Source organism: Trichosurus vulpecula, chromosome 4 (genome assembly GCF_011100635.1).
Source record: "Trichosurus vulpecula isolate mTriVul1 chromosome 4, mTriVul1.pri, whole genome shotgun sequence".
In the NCBI taxonomy this organism is placed as follows: Eukaryota; Metazoa; Chordata; class Mammalia; order Diprotodontia; family Phalangeridae; genus Trichosurus; species Trichosurus vulpecula.
This window is the reverse complement of record NC_050576.1, coordinates 304,667,491-304,690,793: the sequence shown is the minus strand read 5'-3', so window position 1 is coordinate 304,690,793 and position 23,303 is coordinate 304,667,491. Positions and strand designations below refer to the sequence as shown.

Below are 23,303 nucleotides of genomic sequence, written 5' to 3'. Positions count from 1 at the left end.
CTGGCAGACTACATTGTCTCACAAATGGAATCTCAAAAATATTTCTTCAATGACTGAAATGTTGACCACCAATGACTGACAGTTAAAAGAGAACGAAATTAACCATTCTTTTAGACAAGATAAAGAGATGTGGGCTAGGCAATAAATTTCGTCTTTAGGTCCTTTCTAAACTGATTTAAGGACCACACTCAAAGAACAGTTATTAATCAAAGGGCTGATTTTGAATGTGAGGCAAATCCATAGTGGAATGTCCCTGAGATCAATTCTTGGCCCTGCGCTGTTCAACATTTTTAGCAAAGTCTTCGATGAAGGCAAAGATAGCATGCTCTTCAAGTTTCTTGAGGATGGCTAGACTATGTGTGGCATGACAGTCAGTATCTAGCCTATAACAGATAATATGCATGATATATGATATTACATATCATATAATACCTATATATATCTATATCTATAGAATATATCTATGGATGTTTCTGTATGTATAGATTTTTCCCAAACAGAATGTTGGGTTGAATCCACCAAGATGACATTTGATTCAAACAAATATATAAATTTACAACCGGGTTCAAAACGTCAATTCCATAAATGAAAGAGAGGGAATTATGGTTAAACAATACCTTTGTTTTGAAAAAAGATTAATTTCCAGACGGATAGCTTTAAAGGACCCTAAGCTCACTGTGAAAAGACCAGAATGATATGGCAAACAAAAAGGATCACGTGATCCCGGGGTGGGGGGTGACCGAGGGTCCACAACAACGGAAGGGGACTCGGCTTTAGTCCGACCGCACTTGGAGTATTCATTTAAAAATGGTGCCAACCTACACACTGCGGGGCTCAGGCAAACCACCCTCAGCACTTCGTGCCAGGCACACAATAGGATTTTTATTTCATCGACATTTGTGGAAACTGAGGCCCACGGGAGCCTAGAAAAACCACTTACCGGCGCTTACACAACTAGGGTCTAGAACCGGGGCTGAAAGCCTGGGAACACCGCCTGCTCCGCGGTGTCCCGGAAATGGCCACCAAGGCCCAGCGGCCTATATTTGAGGCACTCAGGAAGCCCCTCAGACCCCAGCCATCACAGAACAACGCCCGCTCTAGACGTCTCACCCTCACACACCTTGAGGGGAGGGGTGCGCGCCAGGTTCAGCCCTGCCACTCCCCCCCGCCACGCCTCCTCCAGCCTCGGTGCGGAGATTCAGCCCAGTCCCCTCCCCCTGGACGCTTAGCCCCGTTCTCGCTACCGCTGCTGTCTTGGGTTATCTCTGCCCCTCCCTCCTTCCTGCCCCCCCCCCCTCCCCCGCTCTGGTCCCAGCCTCGCTCTCCCATTGGCCGGGTGCAGGACCAACCGTCCTCCCGCCGCCACCCCTCCTCCAGCCTCGCTCTCGATATTCCACTCAGTCTCTTCCCTCTGGACCCTTAACGTCATTCTCGCTACCGCCGCATCTCTAGGTCATCCGTCCCCGCTCCCGCTCTGCTTCCCAGCTTCGCAGGTGAGCCCTATCTCCCCACCCCACCTCCTTTAACCCTGGCTAGTTCTCGAGGTTTATTTTCCTGGCCCACCCTCGGGGGCTGTGAGACAAGGCTACGCTTGGGGGCTGGGGGCTGTGAATATGTGGGGGGGAGGGGCATCCTGGGCGCTGTGGTTCCCAAGCCGGAAGTGCTGCGGCATCTCCACCCCCCTGGACGCTGCGCAGCCGCAGTGCCGTCGGGTCCGCTCCCCGAGAACCCAGCGGAGTCGAGTGTGCATGCTCATGGTTTGTCCGCTGGAAGCTTGCGTTGGCGAATCTAGGTTGAAGGTTGTCTGGCAGCGCGTCCTGGGCCTGTAAGTATGGGCTGTCCGTGGGTTCCTATCATGCAGTAACGGGGAACCGCCGCGAGCCACGGCCGTGCGGGGCTGCTGTGTGTGAGTCAAGAGGACGGTGGCAGCAGCGGGGGCGTCATTATCAGCTGTGCGCTTAACCCGTTCACAGCCCCCTGGGATTGTTTAATTTTTAGGGCTTGACGCTAACAACAGCGATAGAGACAGTAGCCAGCACCACCCCAGCAGGGCGCGGAGCGTGTGCGTGAAATAATTGAAGGAACTTAAAAGCGAAGTGCCTAAAATTAGAGGACAAATGAACCAGCCTCTAGGGAGGGCACCCACGAGGACAGGTGATGAGAGCTTCGGTGCCAGTAAGGCCAAGGGATGAATTAAAGTTCAAGGGTGGGCTACCTTAGCCCTGACCTAAGGATCAGCATCCTTAAGAATGGCACCAGTGATTATATATAACATATCTATAACAACATTTGTAGTATTACATATTCTATATCTATACAGATTTACATAGAACTATAGATATATACGCATATGTACATATCTAGATCTATATCCATATGTAGATAGATGCCTGTATCTGTATAGATGTATAAAATCCACTGAGCATATATGTATTTTTGGGGGGGATCTGTAAGATCAGGCATACCTTAACAATAGAAACGGGGGAGAAGGAAACTGAGATCAACCCTGATCCCTTGATACTGTAGGAAAATGAAAAAATAGAGTAGAAGGCAGCAGGACCATCTCTGAGGACTGGGGGATAAATCACTGTTTGTGCCTATTGCTGCTCTTCTTTCCCACCTGTCTTCCCATTTGCATTTAGGTAAACTCTCTTACAAATTAACTCTAAAGGCATCTTTAGATAAAGAATGGAAAGTATAAACATTAAGTACTTTAGGAAATAAACAATGCTGGGGAGGGAGAAGTGAGATGGGATTTGAGAAGAAGGGCATGGCACAATAGAGCCTAAGGAAAGAATAGGGGCTGTGACTTGGTGTAAGTCCTCTAAAAAGTTGATGGTTGAAGGAAGAAGAGGGTTATAGTATCTATACTGATTTAATCAAGATGTTTGTTGTAATACCATGTAGAGCCACCATTCTATCCATATAAAATAAGGAAGATTTCCCTATTAGCTGTACTTCTTTTAAAAAAAGGTAATGGAAAGGCCATAGAAAGAGTTGTAAAGACTTGGGTTCAAATTCCAGAACTTCCACTTACTAGTTGGGTGATGCTAAGCAAGTCAGTTCTCCTCTTTGGGTCTTAGTTTTCTCATTTGTGATACAGAGATAACAACACCTACTTCACAGGTTTTATATGAAGCTCAAATGAGAGATGTATGTGAAACACTTTGCAAAATTTTAATCCCCATGAGCTATGTTTATTATGATCAAGCTGCTTTATACACTAGTGATTTCATTGGACTGAAGTTTAATAAATGTAAGATACTATGTAGCTAAGTGGCACAGGGATAGAGCCCTGGGCTTGGAATCAAGAAGACTCATTTTCCTGAGTTGAAATCGAGTCTCTGACACTTACTGCCTGTGTGATCCTGGGAAAGTCACTTAATCCTGTTTGCTTCAATTTCTTATCTGTAAAAAATGATCTGGAGAAGGATATGGCAAACCATTCTAGTATCTCGGCTAAGAATCCCCCCCCCCCGCCCCCCCCAAAAGGAGATCACAGAGTTAGATACAACTGAAATGGCTAAACAACACCACCTAACTTCATTTACAAAACACTTTCACTTATTGTATCTCATTTGATCTATACATGAATCGTCAGGGTCCAATTAGAAGTATTGTTATCTCATTTTCCTGGCACAGATAAGAAAGTTAAAATGGCTTGGCTAGTAAGTGACAAAGCTGGAACTTGGCCAGGTAAGATATGTCATATCAAGGAATATGACATCATGGCAATCTTGTCAGTTGCCTAAGCTAACTGCCTATAATGAAAAAAAAGGATCCTAGTACTCTTCCTTAGTTAATACTTAACTCTTCATATGTAAAACTACTTTATAAAGATATTTGTGCTTGAAAGATGTGCAAAAATTTTTACATGGAAAATAAGGGAGGCATTACTTCATTGGTCATATTATTTGATGAATTAGTTTTTTGATATCCAAATCTAATTTTTAAAATTAAATACTACATAATTTTTTCTGTAACTACTGAATAATTTGTATGTTGATAATTATATTTTTTCTTTATAGGTAGTTTTTTGGGTACAAGATTCTTTTTGAGGAGCTTTATAACAGTTCTTAAGTATGGCAGAAGCAATATTGATCGATTTCTTTGGTTTGAAATTGAACTCACAGAGTAATTGTGTGCTACTAAAAACACTGAATGCTGTCCAGTACCTGCATGCCACAAATGCCAAATACCTTTGCATAATGCATTGCCATAATCTCAGATGTGAAAGTGATGGTGAACATGACGATAGTGAACTTGAAATGATCAATAGTTTACCAACTCTTCCAGTGGGATTTGAGGTTATAAGTAATTCTAGTATGGCTGCTACCTTGTATACAATTAAGCAAAAACTTGATGAAAAAAGTTTGAGTAGTATTAAAATAATGACAACACTACAGAGAAAAGCACTACTGGAAGTTTTTATTGATCAACTCTTCACTGACGTTTATCATTTTGAGTTTGAAGACTTACCACTAGATTTGGGAGAAAGTCATGTAAAAGAATCCATTGAGCTAAACACTGTTACAAACCAAGAATTAGAAGAAATCCAGAATGCTATCAAAACATACTTGAGAAGTCTACCAGGACTGAATGGGGAGCTCACCATTCTCACATCTTCCTTGATCCCAGGTATTTTAGGTTATATTCATTTATTTTTCATGTATGTATGTAGTCAACTCTTGAGGCACTTTTCTAACCTTTTCCACATCCCTCTCTTCAATTTGATCTCTTTTTCATGGTTTATTAGTGTGACACATACAGATATATAATCTTCATTTGATATCCATTCACTCAGTAATTATTTATTGAGCATCACAAAAAACCATCCCTACCTTCGGTTTCATTGGTAGAGGGAGTACCCAGGTCAGTAAAATTATGGTTGTGTCAAGGAAAAAAAAGAATGATAAGATAATTGTAGAAAAGTTCAGCATTTTCTAAACATGTCACCTCTTGTGTACTGACACAGCCACTCTAGTTCAGCCCCTCATCATTTATTGCCTTGGTTGTTGCAAGACCCTCCTAATTGGTCTCCCAGCTTCAGATCTCTCCCCTTTCCAATCCATTTTTCACATACTGTCAGAATGATTTTCTTTCTCTAAAAGGCATGCATTTTCTCTTTTTCTTATCCCTCCAGTTGAGAGAGGGGAAAAAAGAAAATATGATCTTGAGTTTTATGATCTTTCTGTCAGAAAGTAAGTAGCATTCTTAATTGGTCATCTGGAATTGTGCTTGATCATCGCATTGACTATGTCACTTCTCTACTCAATATTTCTCTCTTGCCTCTAGTATGAAGAAATATAAAATCGCTTGGCAGTTAAGGCCACTCACAACCTGGTCTCAGCCTACCTTTCTAGCTTTGTTATGTTTTATTCCTTTTCCTACACTCTGGTTGAGCCAAACTAGACATTCCACAAACTGTGTCTCTGCTTTTGTGCTGGCTATCTTCATTCCTGGAGTTCACCCTCTCCTCATCTCCGCCTGTTAGAATCCCTTGTTTACTTCAAGTCTCAGTTAAATTAAGCATTACTTGAAGCCTTTCCTGATCTACTCAGCTCTCATACTCTCCCTCCCCAAACAACCTTTTATAGCTTTTGTATATATTCTCTAGATAGCTAAAGAATAAAAAGGTCATGGTTTTCAAACTCAAAGTGAGCTTATAGGCCATATAGTACAAACCCCTCATTTTACTGATAAGTAGCTGAGGCCACAAGAGGGTGAATAGTATGGTATAGCTCAATCATAAAAGGAAGTGGCAGAGGTAGGATTTTAGTCCTGTGTCTCCAAATCCAGCTCATTTTTCACTGTATCATTCCTCATTTTTATCGCCAATGCGTTTGGCATGTAAATTCTTATTGATTACTGATAGCTTGACTATGCGTTGATATGTACAATTTTGTTACAGCTCTATTTTAGCAAGCAAAGTATCATAAGCCGTATTGCCATTTTTCAAGTGGATAATTAATGTCGTTGGCAAACATAGAAATAACCTCTTGATAATTTTGTTAGTGTCAACGAGTTATGATTGTTAACATATTTCAAAATAAATACAGTTCCCTTGTTAGATTTTATATCTCTTTGATACCAGAACATTTTTCTAGATGTATTCACTTTTATATATTTTTTTTCCTAGAATTTAAATCATTTATATGATAAAGATGGACCCTCTTTTACTGGATGAATAACAGTAAGCATTCACATTTTTTAAAGCAGTGTTCTTCAAAGTGGAGGCCATAACAATCAATAAGGTGTGGAAGATGGATCCCATTCTGTGCTCCCCACAATAACTAGTTTCCAGTTTTCTCCAGCACACCTATACCACCCTCTTCATCCATGTTGACGATATTTTTCTTCTGAATATTTCCTATTTCCTTGCCAGGTCGCTGAAACAGTGCCTGTGTCCTCTATAACAATGTATTTGTATACTTAGGGCACTAATGAGTATAATGTTTTAGTGAGCCTTACCAGCAATGCACTTGGATCCGTGTGACTTTGTGAGGTATATTTTTCAGTTATGGCAGCCATTAAAACCAAGTGTCTAAATAAACTGACATTAAAACCAGATCTGTGAAGTGCTTTATGCAAAGTGTCAAACAAAAATTTTCAAGACCAATGAAACATTCATTAATTTTGCTCTCATAAAATTGATAATTTTAAGTGAGATCAAAATGGGGTTTTGTACTTTTAATAAAATATTTTCAATTTGTATTTTTGTGTTTATTTTGTAATGTACATAATAGCACCTGTATGTAATTTATAAACAAGTAAATATACATACACAATTTTTTTTTTACTAATAGTGGTATCAAAAAAGCTTTGAGACTACTAGTCTAAAGCATTATCTGACAATTGTTTACTTCTGTAGAACCTAGTATAAAATAATCTCATCTCTGTTTCTCATATAAAAGGCATAACCACATTTATCTGCATCAGAATGTCACATCTAGTTTGGGTAAAATCAGTATACCACTCTTGATTCAGCAAGATTGGTCACTGATAACATAAACCTACCACAAAGCATTTTATCTTATTTGAGAAGAGTCACTGCTCCCTCTCTGAAGGAGAGAATAAGAATCACCAAGGTAAGGATCCCTAATTATGAGACTGTTGAGCTCAAATAAATAAAACTATTAGTATTAACTGTGTAACTTGTATTACCTTCTTACTGGCATGCTGTCTCATTAACTCTGCTATGAAGAGCATGCTGTTGATGAGGTCACTGTAAAATCTAGATTTTGAGCTTGAAGTACCCTGCTTATCTAACTTTATCTTTTTATAGATGAAACTGAGGTCTAGAGAGAATTGTTACCAACAGTCACCGACAAGTGACTCCGCTAGAGTCCCATGATTACAAGTTCAGGAGTCTTTGTACTACACGTTGCTGCCTGTGTCAGAGTTCAAAAGATCATTTTGTTCTGTGATTCCAGATAGTATTTTTATTTACTATTATTTAATGTCACCCTACCCTTCAGGACTTACTCCAAAAAAACTGGACTGCTCTGTGCTCTGAATGTGATGATGCATATTTGGCATCCTTCTTACCCTTTTGTAACTTGTGAATTCTTACCCATCCTTTAAAACTCAGCTTGAATGCCACCTCTTTTAAGAAGCCTCTTCTGATATCTTTGGTGACAGACTTTCCTCTTGGACCTCACTTTACACTTTGTTTTGCAGCTCTCTGATAATATAAATTGTAATAATATTACATAACATTGTCTTATCTTCTTAGTAGACTGTATACCTCATGAGGGGAGAAACGTGGAGGATATGGATCAATGGAGCTAGAAACTAAAGAGGAATTAGAATTAGATAATTTGGGAAAATAGAACTTGGCAAGGCAAAAATAATACTTAAGGTTATCTATCTCTCTGGCTTGGGCTTGGGAAAACTTTGTAAACCATGCTGCATATACATGAGCTATCTTCATTGTTAGAAGTATCTGGGCCCTCAGCACCAGGATTTACATGGCACTTACATCTCCCTATTTTGCTAACACTATTCTCTATTACTTGTTGGTGCAGGGCACAGGGTCTGAGTTTCCATTATTGGGGTCTTTGTCCTACAGAATTGGCTTGGAATAAACCATTATAGCAGGGCCAGTTAGCTAGTTACCATGTGAGGGATAAACTATTTTCAAAGATTGCCAGCATGTATCATGATACAGCAATGTTGGGAAGATTGGATCAGTTACTGGAAAGCATGTTATCAGGGCAAGGATTCTGAGGAATAGTACTTAAGCTGTGGGTTCAGATAAGTAAACAGCTTATGGGATGGTGGGAGAGGTGGTCTAATGATCAAGAAGGCATAACTCCCCAGAGCCTGCCGTCTCAGCAGCCAGGAGAAGACCCATGGCTGCTTGATGTAGCAGTAATTACTTTATTGGTTTTCAGAAGGCTTCCATTGCTTTTTAAACTAGATCAACTCAGGTCCATTTGTTTAGCCCAATCCTTCTTAGCTATCCCTACAAACTTAAAAAATCCTTGCTGTTATCTGATCAGTGTCCTTTATCAATGTCATCTGATAGGAGCATTGTAAAGTATTAGACTTTGTGCATGGAATTTATTTTGAATCTTTTAATATTTTCAACAGATACTTTCATACATGGCTTCACTACCAGGACAGGTGGGATATCTTACCTACCCACTCTCAGTTCTCTCAATCTCTTCAGTAGTACTAAGCGTAGAGATCCGAAGGCTGTCGTTCAAGAAAATCTGCGCAGATTGGCTCAAGCGGCAGGATTTGACCCTGAAAAATTTCACCGCATAAAGGTATTTTGTTGCTTCATAGATGAGAAAATTAAAGTAAATTTGACTGTGACTTTTGACCAGGCTTTTTTTGCTTTAGCTTTTCCAACTATAGTCTAAGGACATTTATTCTTGATTCCCTTCAATAGACACCTCAGACCCTATAGATAAATTACATAATATTTATCTGCCACTTGGAATGCCTTCTAAAAGCACTATGGTACCACACTAGTTACTGTAGGACCTGTTCCTGCTGGTGTATAGCTTCACTGGCTAAACTTTTTGATGTATAAGAGTGTTGGGTATAGTTAAAAACAAAGGGAGGACATTCTGGTAACAGCAGAAGCAAACAGAACCATCACTGATAAGATAGATGCCTTTTCCTGACGAAGCCTGTGTCTCTTGAAGGAAGGAAGGAAGCATGTGTGAAGCACCTACTTTGTGCCAAGCACTGTGCTAACTGCTTTATGAATATTATCTCATTGAATTCTCACAACAACCCGGGGATGTAGTGGCTATTGTTATCTCCACTTTACTCTTGAAGAAACTCAGAAGTGAAGTGACTTACCCAAGGTCACACAGCTAAGTGTCTTGAGGCTGGATTTGAACTCGAGTCACCCTGACTCTAGGCAGTGCACTGTATCCACTGTGCCTCTTAGCTTCCTCTGTTTGAATTTTTTACTTCCTTTATGTAAGATTTATGGAGATTTTCATTAAAAAAAATTTGAAAAATTATATTGCTTTTATATTTTTATATCAAGATGTGATAATTTGTTGGTCCAAGGGTGCCTAGTGTTTATCATCTGTAGGAGAGTCAGATATCTCATGGACTTAACAATTTAATAGTAATCTTAAGATGATAATATAGTTGTATATTATGACCATTTCATTCCAAGTAATGTTTTTCTCTTCTAAAACTTTTTTTTCCTTATTTGCCTTAAATCTTCCCTATCATTAGACTGATCATGCCAATGGTGTCTGGATAATGGGCAAGAAGGAGCCTGATTCTTATGATGGAATAACAACCAACCAAAGAGGTGTCACCATAGCAGCTCTTGGTGCAGACTGTATACCTTTAATTTTTGCAGATCCTGTTAAAAAAGCATGTGCTGTTGCTCATTCTGGTAACTATATTTCATTATTTATTTCACTGTCAGCTCCTGTTATCATTTTGTTTAGTTTTGTGGATATTGGACAGTGCTTTTGAGATATGTTGGGATAGAAGAAGCAGCTTAAGCTGAAGCTTAAAGAATTTAAAATAATCATAAAGAAAAACTTCTTAATAGCAAGGATTGCTGGTAACTCATGGGTTGGGGAAGATAATAAATTCCTGGGGGTTGTTTAGAACAGTGTGTAGATTCTTGTTTGAGTTTGGTCTTCAGTCATCGTGTCTTAAGTACCTGCTACCTGCCAAGCACTGAGCTTGAAGCTAGAGTTACAAATGGGATAAATCCCACAATCCCTACTTACAAGGAGCTTATGTTCTAATACGTGAGACAACAAGGCATATGTAAGTATATACAAGATAAACATGAAGAGAATAAATGAAATAGTTGAATAAAAAGTGGTTGGAGTGGAAGGGAACCAGCCGTTGATGGGATCAGGAAAAGTTTCAGGGAGAAGGTTGTAATTGAAGAGCATCTTGAAAGGAAAGAGAAATTCTTAGAATTGGAGAGGAGGAGGAAGAGCATTTCAGCCATAGAGGACAGCAGGTACAAAGTCACAGAAGAGGGAAGTAGGGTGTTGTGTGTAAGGAACAAAGAGAAAGCCAGTGTGGTTGAATCCCAGTGTGAGAGAACAAGTAATGTCCATTGAGCCTGGAAAGGTACGTTGGAACAAGGTTGTGAAGGGCTTTAAAATTAAAGGAGTTTATATTTTATCTTAGAGACAGTAGAGCATCATTGGAGTTTATTGAACAGGGAATGACATGGTTAGGTATGTGCTTAAAGAAATCGCTTTGGCAGGATTGTATAGGATAGATTGAACGAGAGGGTTGAGGTACGGGAAAATTTTGGCTTTTGCAATAATCTAGGCAAGAAGCTAATTTTAGGACTTGTACTAGGGTAATAGCTATGTGACCAGAAAGAGGAGGTTATATGCAAGTGGAGGTAGAAACAGCAAGATTGTGCTGTTGTATAAATGGAGTAAGAGATGTATCAAGGAGAAAACCAAAGTTGTGAAGCTGGGAGGCTGGTAAAATGGTGCTGCTTTGGACAAAAATAGAGAAGTTTTGAAGACTGGTTTTGGGGTGAAAGATGATGAGTTATGTAAAGTTTAAGATGCCAATTTTCTTTGTAAAATAAGAGGTGAGATCCTTGTGAAGAGAGAGTGGGAAGGTGGAGTTGTGAGGAAGGTTTCAGGACAGAAGAGAAGGCTTGAAAAACTTTGTTGGGGAATTAGGCAGTCAATTAAGGAAGAATTAAAGGATCTTAAGACAGGGAGTATGCCAGAATTACTGTTTCTTTTCATCTTTACGAATCAGTCTGTTACTTTGGGCTTCAGACCTTACAGCAGTGAGAAAAGGAATGTATCTTGCAATGCTTCCCAGTTGATTACAGCAATGGCATTTGATGGTTTGTAGCCAGATTTGCTAAATAGAAAACATTGCTGGGGAACATGGGTTTACCCTTTTTACTGATAAAAAATTTGGATCCTATTTGTTGCTTCAGAAGTCTAAATTCAGTTCAACTCAATAAGCATTTATTAAGTACTTGCTACCAAGGTACTTTTCTTAATGTTAAGAATACAAAGACAAAAACAGTTACATTCTACTGGAAATTCTTGCAGTTTTAAAATATTTATGATGTAGATCACATAGAGAGAAATAGTATATAGCCAATTGTAAGGTGTCCTTGAAAGTAAAGTCCTTTCCATACATACGTAACTAATCAGGTTCTTAAAAAGAAAATAAAGTAGTTAGGCCATGAAATATAAGGCGGCCAGTGAATTAATCTTTAGCATTTTAGAAATTGGGTTATAATTTGGACATAGATTAGGTGTCTAGGAAATTAATATTCTTTTTTTTTTTACTTTTGGTGAGGTGTAATCTAGTACTGCAACTGTCCTCAAGAGTAAACCAAAGCACATTGTCTCTGACCTTCTGTTCAATTAAATTTTCTTTTTGAAAAGTCTGAGAGAATAATCAAAGGGCTTGTGGAGACTGCCCTGCATTTTCAGAAAATTGTATTTTGGGCAGGAGGAGCACTCACTGAGATCCCTCATTTACATGTTTTGCTTTGAAAATAGTCTACAGTAGCTACTTTATGTTGAATATAAATTAATGTTTTTTATATTTTGAAGTATCAGTTTACTATGTGCAGTTTACAAGGTATGCTTTATGAAATTAGAAACACTGTAGATGTGACCCCCCGACAGTGTATGTAGTGGGCATACAGTCTGGATCTGAAAACGCATGATCATACAGGTTGTAGGAATCCTTGTGTAATAAAGTGATATTTTCTGAAACTGCCTCTAAAGGGTTGGGCTTTGAAGTGGTAAGTAAGGCTTTGAAACAGAGTTTACATTGCAGATACTGGTTTTCTTATCATAAGTTATCTTTTATTGGAAGTTCTCATAAACAGTTCTGTGAATTGAGAGTATTTCTTAGATAGGAAAACAGGAGTCCGATAAAAAAGATGGAAGAGAGGACTAGGAAGTTTTTATCCGGGATTAAGGTGGCGTAGTAGATAAAGTGCTGGGCCCTGAGTGAGGGAGGCGTGTCTTCCTGAGTTCAAATCTGGCCTCAGACACTTCCTGGCTGTGTGACCCTGGGAAAGTCAAGTAGCCTTGTTAGCCTTAGCTCCTCATCCGTCAAATAAGCTGGAGAAGGAAATGGCAAAGCCGCTCCAGCATCTCTGCCAAGAAAACCCCACAGGGGGTCACGAAGAGTTGGACGTGACTGAGGCCGCTGAATAGCAGCAGCGATACCGGTTGACAAGCAGTTGTGGACATTACAGTCTTCGGTACTGAACTGCTGTCTTAGTATGTTTTTAGAGGCAGCATTCATCTGAGAATAAGGAAACATGACAAATTGGAATAAAAAGCAGAGCTGAATGTAAATAGTATGATAGAGGGGGATTACACATACGTATAAGGCCTCCTAAACTTTTTTCCCTCTTCCTGGGACCTGTATTGGTGATCATGTGTTTTCACTGTACTGTAGTGAACAGACTATGATTAGAGTACATATATTATTACCACAATACCTAATTTCTGAAAATCAGCATGTTCGGTGAATCTGTGAAAGGTATAGCTTCTTGTAGCCGAGTCTTCACACTGGCTTGTACGTGCAGCATGCTTACCTGTGAAGTTCAATTAACTGTTCATTGTTTCTTCTGTATTGCATAAGAAAGGCAGTATGGGGGTAGTGGGTAGACAGCTAACTTAGAAGCCAGGAAGACCTGGATTTAGTTCCAGCCTCTGACACGTTGACTGTATGACCCTGGACAAATCAGTCACTTAACCTCTCGATACTTTAGCCCATGGGCCGCATGTGCCCACAGTGCGATTTATGTGGCCCGCCTACAAGCATAGAAATTTACACAAATGCTTTAATAAACGGAGCTGAGCTACCACAGAGCTCTCACTAAAATGGCAAATCATAATATATTGTCTATTGTTTCAATAAAAACCTAAGGTCAGACAGCCTTGCTTTAGACTAAAGTTTGTTCTGTTTTTGTAAGGCCAATGAGCTAAGAATGGTTTTTACATTTTTAAATACAAAACAGAAATTTAAGCAGGGAAGGTATGAATCTGTTCTTTCATTGGTAGAGGGAGTTTTCTCATTTATGATTTCCTTATGAGGAATCATAGGTGAATTCCCAACCCATTCTCTGTTGTATAAAATTCTGCCTTATGTAGTCTTTTTCTCTTTTAGACTCTGTGGACTGGAAGGGACCTCTGAGATCACTAGTTAATTCTCTTGTCTCTAGGTAGAACTCCAACTATAATTCCTGATATATTGCTGCGCACATATTTGGCATTTGTTAAATATCAACTGATGGTCCTGGCCACTCAGATCATTCTTACTGTCAGGGATTGGAAATCTATAGTCTCCTGTCAAAAATTTATTTCACCATTGACCAGTACATATGGTTAACCTCTTTTTAATCTTTATTCCTTCTTTGTTCAGTTCTTCCTATTTCATTCTAAATAGAAAATAATTCTTATATTTTTTAAGAGCCATCAAATCATCCCATTCTTATTGATAACGTGTGTTTATTTAATATTCTCTTTCTTTTAAGTCCTATTCTGATGGTTCATTGTGCTTTACTCTCCCAGTTACTGAGTGGAGTTTGAGCTCTGAGCTCTGGTAAGTTCTACCAACCTGGAAAGGCATTGGCTGTGAGCCTGGCTATGGACTGTGGCAATCATCCAGTAATGAGCATAGCTAAACTTGGAGAGGCCAGTCACCACAAAGCTGGCCATAGCTTTTCATGAAGAACTTCCGAGGTGTAGAAGGTTTTCTGCCTGCGATGGTTGATGAAATCAGTGATCCCCAAAGTAATTAAGTGAGAATATTTGTTTTCATTTTCTTCCCCTTGAATCTTCTCACATTTCTGTTCTTCACTCTCTCTTCTATTCTTATTTAGTACAGATGCTCCCTAGTCCTAGGCAGAGCTCAGAAGATTGCTTTCATTGCTCTTGTATGGTCCAGTCTTGGTGTTATATTGGAATGTGACAGCTTTTTCCAGAACTAGCACTGTGGAGTTGATCTGGTATTACAGTAACATGAGAAATACTGTTCAAACCATAATTGTCCGGCATTTCCAAACTTTGACTATTTTCCCGTTACTCTTGTCTAGGATGGAAGGGTGCGTTGTTAGGAGTTGCCATGGCTACTGTCAATGCTCTGGTAGCAGAATATGGCTGTCGCCTGGAAGATATTCTTGTTGTAATGGGCCCTTCAGTGGGACCTTGTTGTTTTACTCTTCCGAGAGATTCAGCAAAAGCCTTTTATAATCTTGACCCTCAATGTGTAAGACTAGTTGATTCACCAAATCCTTATGTTGACATACGTAGAGCCACTCGGTAAGTTTGATTTCTTTTCCGTAGAACACAAAATACCAGCCTTTTCATTATAAGACCAAAATGGTGTCCCTGAGACATTCACAATGCTGACGTCAACTAGCTGAGAACTCAATTACCTAAAAAATCTAGATAAAACAGGAAACCTATTTTAGCTAAATAATACAGAAATTTTTCCTAGACTTTTTACAAATCTCTTTTGATTTGAAAGGAAAAAGAGAAATATTGGGAATGTGATTTTATCATTTTGTAAAAGTTCTGGGTAGGTAGATCAAAGTTTACTTTTAATCATGGGTAATACATAGGCTAAAGTTTTCCAAGGATGGTGAAACATTAAGCTGATCTATTTAAGCACATAACTAGAGAACACTTTTATTATCAGCTGGGTAGAGGAATGTGGTTCTTTAGTTTAAAATAACTAGGATTCTATAAACCTGTTACCTTTAAAGATACCTTTCTGGAGCCTTGCTATTTGAATTTTTTGAGTTTTATTATTAGTGCCTTTAGAAAACTGGGTGTAATTGCACATAGCAGTATTGATCTGTCTGTGTTCTATTCTATTCATTTGCTTCCAGAAGCAAAGTTAGCTGCAAAGAGTTTTTAAATTTTTTGTGCAAATATAAAAGAATATAACTTATTTCTACATATGGTTTTAAGAACTAACCTTATTACTTTATAGCCTTGTATATAATATTACTACTTTGTTAGCTACTTTTCTTAGTAAAAAATCTAGTCAGAGAAAGTAAGGAGAAAAGGGGCCAGATGATTTTTAAAAACAATTCTAAAATGTTTGAATCCAGCCTCATGAGTGAGCCTTGCATGAAAATACCTTTAAATTTGCTTTAGAAGTATTTTTTCCCTACTTTCTACTTAAACCAAGTCTATAGAGTACAATATGGAAAGTTGTACTGTTTTCTCATTAATTAAGGATATTGAACCCACTTGCAGAATGAGCCGTAAGTGAAATATAATTAATTTCCTTTGTCTTTTGTAGATCTTCACTAAACAGTGTCATACCAAAATCAACCCCTCCCTCTACCTCGTACACATTATTCTGCTTGCTTGATTCTTGCTTGACATACAAATTATTGATGCCTTTCTTTGTTTTTTATTTTAAGAATTCTTTTAGAACGGGGAGGAATTCTTCCTCAGAATATTCAAGGTGATTCTGAGTCTGAGCAGAACCAAAATCTTAACCTTTGTACATCCTGTCATCCTGCTATGTTCTTCTCTCATGTCCGGGACGGCATTAATTTTGGGTCACAAATAGGCTTCATATTAATTAGAGAGTAAATGTGGTAAGTTCTTTTTTTTTTTAACCAAACCCAATTAGAAAGCACTAAGGGGCTCTTTGTGAATTGAGGTTTTTCATGATAGGTTAAATCCCTAATAATTGCTTAACAGATTTCCTTTTATACTTGTGGGCTATTGAGAAGTTTATTTTGAGTCTGCTTCAAAATAGAAAGATCATAGTGACAGGCTTATTCCTTGTTTTCCCTAAGATGATTTTCTTTGGAGGACAGCTGCTTCTTTTCTTGGTTAATAGATTATAACAATAATAATAATGACTCCCATTTCTGTAGTGCTTTAATGGTTCTGAATCACTTTCCTCATTACTGAGCTTGGTGGTGCAGGTATTGTTATACATAGATGTTAAGTGATTTCTTCACACTCACACAATTCATATGCATCAAGAGGCACAATTCAGATTCTGGTCTTTCTCTTGAGGCTGCCCTTAGTGGAAAGAGTGTTGAATTTGTAGTCCAAGGCCCCTGGCTTTCTTCCTGCCTATAGGAACTTGGGAAAAATCACTTATCCTCTGTAGATCTCAGTTTCTTCCTCAGTAAAGAAAAGTGGGGGCAGAGCCAAGATGGCAGAGTGGAAGCAGAAAAGGGATTTGGATTAGGTGACCTCTAAGGTCTCTTACAGCTTTCACTGAAATACCATATATTACCTCTGTCAAGACTGGGGTAGAATCTGTGATTTTAAAAATCCTATATGAGTGCTCAAGAATTGTTTGTAAAAGCTTATATTTTCTGCTTCTTATTCTTGTTTCTTTAAACGTACTGTGTATCTTTTTTAATGCATTTTGAAGACTTTTTTTTAATATATGTGAAGATGGAGGATGTTAGAAAATTGACAGACAAGGAAACAGCAGCTGATATAGTGGGAAAAGCACTGGCCCAAGAGTCTGAAAGCCTGAGTTTTAGTCTATTCTATTGCCAGTGTGCTCAGTACTCTTTAGTGAGTTTCTGAGCAACTCCGAATTTTTGATTTCCTTTTCTGTAAATAAAATGAGGGGGCTATATTGGGTGATACCGAAGGTCCTTTCTGGTTCTAATGTCTTTGATACTTGAGCTATGAATATGTCCATAGTCATTAGGGGAGAAACTGAAGATTATTGAATTCTTCTCATACATGTTTTGTCATTCTTAAAATCTTGCTTGTCCTTGTGGTTTAATGGTATTTTGCTGACCATATTAGGCTACTCAGGTACTGTTATGATATTTGGGGGTGGGGGTGGGAAGGAGGAGTCTAGTAGTCCAACATGTTGGAAAAAAAAACCAATATTGCAAACCTATGTGAATTTGGACTGGCAATCATCAGTGAGATGATTACCACATTGAAAACATGAAGAAAGTTGCTCCAAAATTAATTTTTTTCTGTAGTCTGATGATTAAGATTTCTCATATTTTTAATATTAGATATAAAAGATTATGTTTATGTATTACTAATGGTTCATTTAATTTACTTGGGGCATGTAGTAATGAGTGTATTATGCCTTTACATTAAATGTTGACATCAGGAAGAATAATTTGTTGAGACTGTAAATTTCTCATTTTTTGAATTAATTTATCTTTATGTTTACTAGTTGAAAGAATAATCTTTAAACAACCTTTCGTTAAAATACTAGACTGTCTGGTGTGCAGACTAATTTGGTACTTAGCCAGATTTATATCAACTATTTGCAGGTAATACAAGAACTTGAATTTGATTTTTAAAGTTAGTATCTGTTGGAGAAACATGTTCAAACTCACAGAAATGTAGCACTATTGTGACTGCATTGATGTTTGTTCTCACTAACAAATAGCAAATTCCAATGAATAGCATTCCATTCTCATTCCACCACTCCAATATTTTCAGTTATGTTGTGTAGCCAAAAAATAATCGCCATCAGTATTTTTCTGCACAGTAACTTTTAAGGATGTGTATATTTTGATGTGCTACTTGTTTTTCCTCTTTATAATGGACTTCATAAATACTTGATTGATACGTGCTGCCAGAAAGTATACCACTGGTATACTTTTTCCTGACATTTTAAGCAATATCTTTTAAAATATTTGTTTACGTTGTATTTTACAGATACAAGCCAGAATGCTTGCCTGGGTTGTTTCCTGGCCACTTATACAACTGGTTCCGGTATTCCATGGTTCTGGGATCTCATCAGTGTGAATATTCTTTCCAGTAATGCAGATTATAAGCCTTCCATGCCTGCCCTTCTTATGGTTCTAATCCATACATTCCCATAAATTTATGATTGGAGGCCTGACAGATGTTCTTCTGGGTGTCATATGGATAACAGTATAGCGTGTAGACTATCCATTAGTTATCCCTCTTTTTTTGCTACATGACAGAGCCACTTTTTTCAGTTAAACACTTCTCTGACAGCTTCCTTTATGCCTTTTCTTTTGTATAATTCCTTATTGGTGAAGTGTCACATTGCCCTTGCACACCACATACCTCTCCATTTCTCTTTTCTTTATATGATGCTCTGCTGTAATTCCTTGGAAAATGTAGTATTTCATAACTCAAAATCATACAACATCCCTAGACGATGGGTTTTTGTTTCAGAAAGAAATCTGGAGTCATTAAAAAACTTTGCTGTTTCCCAAAGGAAATCTAGCCCGACCACCTCATCCTGTTCAGTTCTGGGCCCAGGTCATTTTCTTTTGATGGTGCTTGTCCCAGGTATATACTGATGGAGGTTCTCTATAGGTTGTCATCTAACTTCATATCATGGTTTGGACGATAGGCATTCATCAACCGTTTGAATTTTTTTCTTTATTGATTGTTACACGATACTTTTTAAAATGATTTTGGCTTTTATGTAGGAGGCTCTGTGATGTCCATTATTTGCTTCTGTCAGCCCAGTGTCACCTCTGAATGAACATCTCCAGGACCTAATCATCTGTAGAGAATCCATGTATGTCTCTGACTCTACTACATCTCCTCCATGACAATTATGTACATCTTTGTCAAGAACAAGTCTTTCTCTGTTTTAAGACCCATCAGATATTTGTAATCAGAGAGTTGTTAACGTTATCTCTTGTATCTTAAGTGCTTTTGATGTACGTATGGGAAACAACTTGTTGGAAGAGAGCCTTTAAGGTAGCATTTTGCTTTACTGTATTAAATGCATGTTTATAGTTAGACAGTAAGTTCAGTGGAATCTTGTGTTCTCTTGTGTCAGTTTTAACATTGTAAATGTGTGCTGTGGAGTATCATTTGTAAAAGCGCTACTATTCCTCTCTCAATGAATGTGTATATTATTATCATAAAAGTTTTCTTTAGAAGAGGAAAATAGACATATGGATCAGTAGTTAGTGCTATTCACTTGATCACTGTTTTAGGGGTGGCGGTAATAAGGTTCTGATTTCATCCCTAAATGCCCTTGATCCGGCTTTGCTTATTTGAGTCTTCTGCCTACAAGAAAAAAAAACTTAGCTTTTTGATTTACCTAAAATTAGATGAAAAATAAGTTATCTGTCTTCAAGAAAATTTTTATTTTCATTATCATTTTGAACCAACTAAATTTATTCTTTTTAGAACTGATATCAAGTCAGTATGCTCTAGAAGAAAGAAAGAAAGAATATAAAGAGGAGGGGGGACGCTCTTATTAAATGCTTACTATGGACAAAGCATATGTTAGGTGCTAGGGATATAAATAGAAAAATGAGACACCCACTGCTTTCCAGGAACCCACCTTCTAATAGGAGAAGAGAGCACAGAGAGGAAATTTCAGCTGTGAGTGGAAAAGTCCCATGCTTTTGGTAGTTAATATTATTTAACATTTTTAGTGTTGTTCCCATTGATAAAACCGTATCTGTTTTGATGTTAAACCCTCACAGTGATAAGGATTTTTATGGCAAGAGCTTTCTTTTCTGGGTATGCTTTATTATACAGACTAGCATACACCTTCCCATGATAAAGCTTTGGGATTGCTTTCATTCATTATCGTGCTCATTAGGCAGTGTGGCTTAGTGGGAAGCACTTGGGATTTCGGAGTCAGGAGATCTGAATTCAAGCTGCTGTTTGAGTTCTCTGCATCATCTTTAGACAAAGCGTGCTTTTAAGCCTCAGATCCCCCATGTGTAAAATGCTGATAATGTTTTTATTACCTACCTCATAGGTTTTGAGGATCAGATGTAAGTTACTTTGTAACTGTAAAGGATTGTGCTGATAGTAAGTATGATCACGAATCATTTTAGATTTTATCAAGTGAGTCTCTTCCTCGTCCTTTTGAAGCCTTCTCAGATTTTCTTTCCTGCACTTCTCCTTAGCCCTACCAAGACAAATGTGACTTTTTCCCTCTCTTTTGGAATTTCTTAGCACTTCCTGTTTCTCACATGGACTTATTACAGTTTCCTTTATATGTATCATGTCCTTTCTCTGTTAGATTGTCAACATCTTTAGATTTTCCACAGGACCTAACACAGCGTGTTGCACTTACTTGGAATGAGCTCTCAGAAGATGTTTGTCTAATAATTAATAATTAATTTTAGGAAAGTATCTTAGATATAACCAACACGTATTTAATGTGTTTTGTCACATAACATTTTGAAAGTACTGTTATGGGTTTCCATAATACTTAGATTTGTTGTTCACCTTTTTGTATGCAGCACTTTTAAAAATAACTGAGTTATAAGATATTGTAGGCAATCAGTTGTTACATCTTGCATTTTAAAATAATTAACCTGAAAAAGCCTTGTGTTAATACAATGGTACCTTATTTTACTCTTCCTTTTCCTTTCAACTCAGCAAGAAGTCATTTAATGAAAATACTTGATATATTTGGCCCCACTCAGGGCAAATATGGCTCACAAACCATATTTTGCCAATGCAGATAGGTATGAATTGGCTGATATAAAATCATGGGATCATAGAATGTATTTTTGCTTTAGCATGGAGGGGGATGTACTGCATCAGCAGCGACTACTACAAAGACTTACTTCATCTTTAGAAAGTCATGCTTTAGTACAGTCTGGAGAGCGAGGTCTGTTATTTTGTACGCTTATCTCTTTCTGGAGGACATCATTGTTGCTTTCAGAAAGTTGTTTCCTGTATGTGACCGTTAATGTTGTTAATTGGATGTATCTGTCCTGTCATTGTTCACCTCCTAGTCTTTGCTTGCTGTCCCTTTTGACAATGATGTACTTCCTTCTCAACTCTGCCGCTCAGAATCCCTTGCTGCATGATTCTCTCAGCTCCCATTAGAAACCTTTTCTTATTCACCTCGTTGTTGGCATTTGCTCCCTCTTCCTCAACTTGTCTGTGCCTTTGTGTTTGCCTATTGTATCACTTCCCCAGGGGAGTGTAAACTCTTTAAGAGCAGGGATGGGTTTTCATTTTGTTTCCATGCTTCCAGCAACTAGCAGAGTACCTTGTATAGGTACTTAATAAATGTCTGTGGCATTGGAAACAGGAAATGTTCTGGTGGCAGATTTAGAATGAGGAATAAGTAAAATGTGTGTCCATGAGATGATTTGAGTTTGGAGGGAGTATTGACTATTATGAGTAACATGAAGTCTCAATTTATGTTTTATATTCTAAAAACAGTGTACTGGTTAATTTTTCTGTACTTGATATCGTATTAACATGTAAGAGGAAAGGTGGCCTTACCACCAGGAGTCGGTATAAATGTAATGTTGCTATGATTTCTTTTTGTAAGCTTGGTACAAACTCTGTCTCCTTCATTCATCTAGAAGAATGACTTGAAGATTCTATAAAGTATTTCTTTATCACCTTTGTATTTTGTTTACTAGACATCTCTCGTGAAACCATTCTCTGTTTTAAATAAACTAACTTGCAATTAAATTAAGCTTTCTACAGTGTTTTATGTTCAGAAAAATACATTATTCAATACTTTTAATTAGCATTAAACATACTATCTGTTTCTGGGTGAGTCACTTAATCTCTCAATGTCCGTCACTCTCAGGCTCTCAGACTCTAAGCTGCATTACAGTTGCTGATCTGAATTGGCAAGGGCAGTGTCTTCATGGAGTGTTCTGTATACCAATGAAATTATAGGACTAGACCAAAGGGAAAAAAATTATGTTCATGCAGTTTTCCTTCACAAATTTCTAAATATGTATGATTCTATTAAGGACATAACCAAAAGAAGTGAAGTCAAAATTATTAAAAACTCTGACTTAGTCACAGTCTATAACCATCCCCTGAGTGATTCCTCTAAATCAATGGCTCATAGATTTAGAGCTGGAAGGGACCTCAGCAGTCGTCTAGTCTTAACTCCCTCATTTAACAGGCAAGAAATTAAACCCAGGGGTTAAGTGACTGAGTTTCAGAGGCAGGATTTGCAAGTCAATAGTGCGCTCATCATATTCTAGGTTCTAGTGATTTCTTTTAGGATCTACAAAATGTGACGTGTGGATTCTGTCACAAACGACTTTCCTTGAGGTCCCGGGTGTTAGTGAGTTGAGAAATTGTAGTAGTGTTGGAACAGAGTGGGTGAGAAACTACAGAATATAGGCCCACCATAGGCTAAAGAATATCTGTAATGTCTTTGACCTTAAAATATCCTAGGAACTTGATTTTTGGCTTTCATAAAAGGGTTGAATTATTTCTAGAAAATTCCTTTTTCCTCTGGCCCATTGGGTTCACAAAATCTTAAGAGTTGTAATTGACCATAGAAGTCACCTAGTATAGTCTTTTACTTTTCTATTGCATCTGACAGCTAAATTATTTAACCTTTGCTTTAATAATTCTAGTAATAGAGAACCCATGGCTCCGATTTATCACTGTCTCACAAGACAGTCCATTCCACTTTTGGATGACCTAAATTGTTAGAAAAATTTTCCTAATACTTAAAAACTTTAAAGAATCTGAGCTTTCATCAGTATAGATACTCCAACAGTATAGATCATATCCTTCTGAAAGAAATCTTTCCCAGTCCTTAATTCTTGTACCTTCCTCTGTCAATCATATGTACCTTGTTTGTACGTAGATATTTTCCTGTTGTCTCGCCCATTAGATTATGAGCTTCTTGAGAGCAGGGAATGTCTTTTGCCTTTCATTGTGTACCCAGCACGTAGCACAGTAACTGGCACATAGTAGGTGCTTCAGTACTTATTGACTGACTGTCCTTTTCATCCTATGATTCTTGCCCACATTCTTCCATAAATCTTACATTGAGTGTCCGGGTGCTTTCTTATATGCCTTGTATCATCTGGGGTCCTCTGCAGGATAATGGCTACCCAGCCCACTTCCTTTTTAAGTCATACATCTGTT

The 23,303-nt window shown here is 38.0% G+C and overlaps 1 protein-coding gene across 12 annotated transcripts; it reads left to right on the top strand.

Annotated features, from left to right (window-relative positions):
* Window positions 1-1,348: 1,348 nt before the first annotated feature.
* On the top strand, window positions 1,349-21,872 carry LACC1 (laccase domain containing 1). 12 transcript variants are annotated; one of them, XM_036754432.1, is made up of 7 exons: window positions 1,349-1,493; window positions 4,029-4,638; window positions 8,596-8,774; window positions 9,709-9,874; window positions 14,555-14,780; window positions 15,896-16,075; window positions 18,141-21,872. In XM_036754432.1, exons 2-6 carry the CDS (start codon window positions 4,083-4,085, stop codon window positions 16,068-16,070), a joined length of 1,302 nt encoding a protein of 433 aa, XP_036610327.1. In that variant the 5' UTR covers window positions 1,349-1,493; window positions 4,029-4,082; the 3' UTR covers window positions 16,071-16,075; window positions 18,141-21,872. The 12 variants fall into 12 exon arrangements, 9 of the variants coding, with proteins under 9 accessions (XP_036610327.1, XP_036610334.1, XP_036610328.1 ...); XM_036754440.1 differs by having other exon boundaries at window positions 1,432-1,493; window positions 4,474-4,638; XM_036754438.1 differs by lacking the exons at window positions 1,349-1,493; window positions 4,029-4,638 and adding exons at window positions 1,724-1,825; window positions 6,140-6,193.
* Window positions 21,873-23,303: the final 1,431 nt, after the last annotated feature.

Bases quoted from the DNA above. Each gene is read 5' to 3' on its own strand.
- LACC1 (XM_036754432.1), top strand. From the start codon at position 4,083: ATGGCAGAAGCAATATTGATCGATTTCTTTGGTTTGAAATTGAACTCA. The intron at 8,775-9,708 runs GTATTTTGTTGC...CCCTATCATTAG, and splicing joins AAAAATTTCACCGCATAAAG to ACTGATCATGCCAATGGTGT. The intron at 9,875-14,554 runs GTAACTATATTT...ACTCTTGTCTAG, and splicing joins ATGTGCTGTTGCTCATTCTG to GATGGAAGGGTGCGTTGTTA.